This window comes from Pundamilia nyererei, unplaced genomic scaffold (assembly GCF_000239375.1).
Source record: "Pundamilia nyererei isolate P.nyererei 1_Seehausen unplaced genomic scaffold, PunNye1.0 scaffold00005, whole genome shotgun sequence".
In the NCBI taxonomy this organism is placed as follows: domain Eukaryota; kingdom Metazoa; phylum Chordata; class Actinopteri; order Cichliformes; family Cichlidae; genus Pundamilia; species Pundamilia nyererei.
Window position 1 is genome coordinate 6,797,973 of NW_005187406.1, and position 1,910 is coordinate 6,799,882.

A 1,910-nucleotide genomic window follows, 5' to 3' on the forward strand; every position below is an offset into this window, starting at 1 on the left:
AGGTCAGTCAGCTAACTATTGGCGGCTGTACTACATCTAAAACTGTCTGACCCTTAAGCCAATTATGCCATAGGTTTTACAGAGCAGAGTTTCAGCTCTAAGTACGATAAATCCAGATCCAAATGACACCAATACTTCTTTGGGGATCCATCAGAAGAGTTTTCCATCTATACAAATATGCAATGGAGAGAGATGATAATGCTTGATGCGCTGATTTGTAGCATAAAGTCCCAGAAATTAATCATTTCTTTTGATAATAATGATTACTGAACATGTGAGGTGATCTTTTTCTTTAATAACTTCTATAAGTCTTCACCAAATAAATAATACTGTAATTAAAAGAGCCCCAAGCCATAACCCCGCAATCAAAGATATCTGAGGGAAAAGAGAGAGAGAGAGAGAAAACTGTGGACGTGAATCCCCTTAGGATAAGCCGTGGTAGAGAGACGCAGAGTAATCCAGTGAATTGGGGAGAGAGAGAGAGAGAGAGAGAGATATACCCGCTGCAGCGAGGCTCGGATATCAGAGCGTTATTAGTTCCCCTAGGTTGCCAGGGTGGGTGAGTAAGTGGGCGCATATCCTGGATGTCACGTAAACACTAGTTCCAGTGATTTACTGAGTTTGAGCGGCTTTATGGTTCGAAGAGTTCTCAATATGCTCCAAACACGCGACGTGAACGAGCAGGAGAGCAGCGGAGCGGACTGACAGACACTCTCCAAAAGTTCACGGGATGTTCATGGCGTTAGGATGTGAGCTGAACTTGTGGTAGAATGGCCCATTATCACACATGGGCCTGTGAGGAATGGCAACTTTTTACCACCACCACCACCACTACAACCATCATCATCACCACCACCCTCCGAACACGGACCTGCGGCGGCTTTTCCACCGGCTCACCATCGCGTCCTCGCTGAGCATCCTCTGCTTTTCGTTGGTCTACTTTCTCACTGGATGCTGCGAGTCGGAACTGACAGAAAACTCTGAAATAAAGTCGCCCACGAGCGAATTCCTCGTGTCGGGGTCAGGATGGCCGTACGAGAGAAACGAAACCAGTTTTGCCAAAGAGAGTGTCACCGCAGCTGGAGAAGGCGCATTCGGCAGCGAGCATCCCGAGCTGGAGGCGAACAGCTCCGGGAAAGAGTGGACAGCCACTCGGAGGTTACCCCAGGCGCTGATTATAGGGGTTAAAAAAGGAGGCACCCGAGCACTGCTGGAGTTTCTGCGGCTCCATCCAGACATCCGCGCCCTGGGGTCTGAGCCGCACTTCTTCGACCGGCATTACGCACGGGGATTGGACTGGTACAGGTACGGGCACTTTACGCACAGAATCCAGCTCACCAGAAGTGCTGAAAGTACTTTAGTTTTTGCACGAGTTGCTCTTTGTTTTATTTTTCCTTTACAAAGTTTATCCTAAGAAGATGTGTCTTACAAAAATCTGTATTTTTTAAAAGAGAAAACCAAAATGCTACAGTGCCCTAATAATTCTTGTCATTTAAATGACACAAATGATTCCAGTATTAGGTTTCTGTATTACATTCGAGAGCCAATTAGCAACCGCCAGCTTCATCTTGCGTACCCAAACACATCTACTGCTATTCCGAAGAGGTTTAGGTGACAGTCAAAGAGAATTTGCCATCTGGCTATGCCAATCTGTGCATGCGTACACGTGTGTACTTGCCATACTTGCTGTGTGCGTGCATACGTGCCTGTTTGTTTGTAGGGCTGCAGAGAAGGAGAGCAGAGGCCTCCCAGACTGACTTCTCACAGAGCAGCAAAGTAATCATCTCTGGAGCCAGAGCCAGATGTTACTGTTGTCATGTGGCTCAGTTCTTGGGCTGTTTCATGACAACTTGGAAACAAACACACACACACACACACACACACACACACACACACACACACACACACAC

At 47.1% G+C, this 1,910-nt stretch overlaps 1 protein-coding gene across 1 annotated transcript in view; it reads left to right on the forward strand.

Moving 5' to 3' along the window:
- The first annotated feature begins 493 nt into the window (after positions 1 to 493).
- hs3st3l (heparan sulfate (glucosamine) 3-O-sulfotransferase 3-like) overlaps positions 494 to 1,910 on the forward strand; it is a 15,459-nt gene continuing 14,042 nt past the window's right edge. Inside the window, exon 1 of the mRNA XM_005721907.1 lies at positions 494 to 1,305. Coding sequence (XP_005721964.1) covers positions 803 to 1,305 — 503 coding nt within the window. The 5' untranslated portion in view covers positions 494 to 802. The remainder of the gene's footprint in view (positions 1,306 to 1,910) is intronic.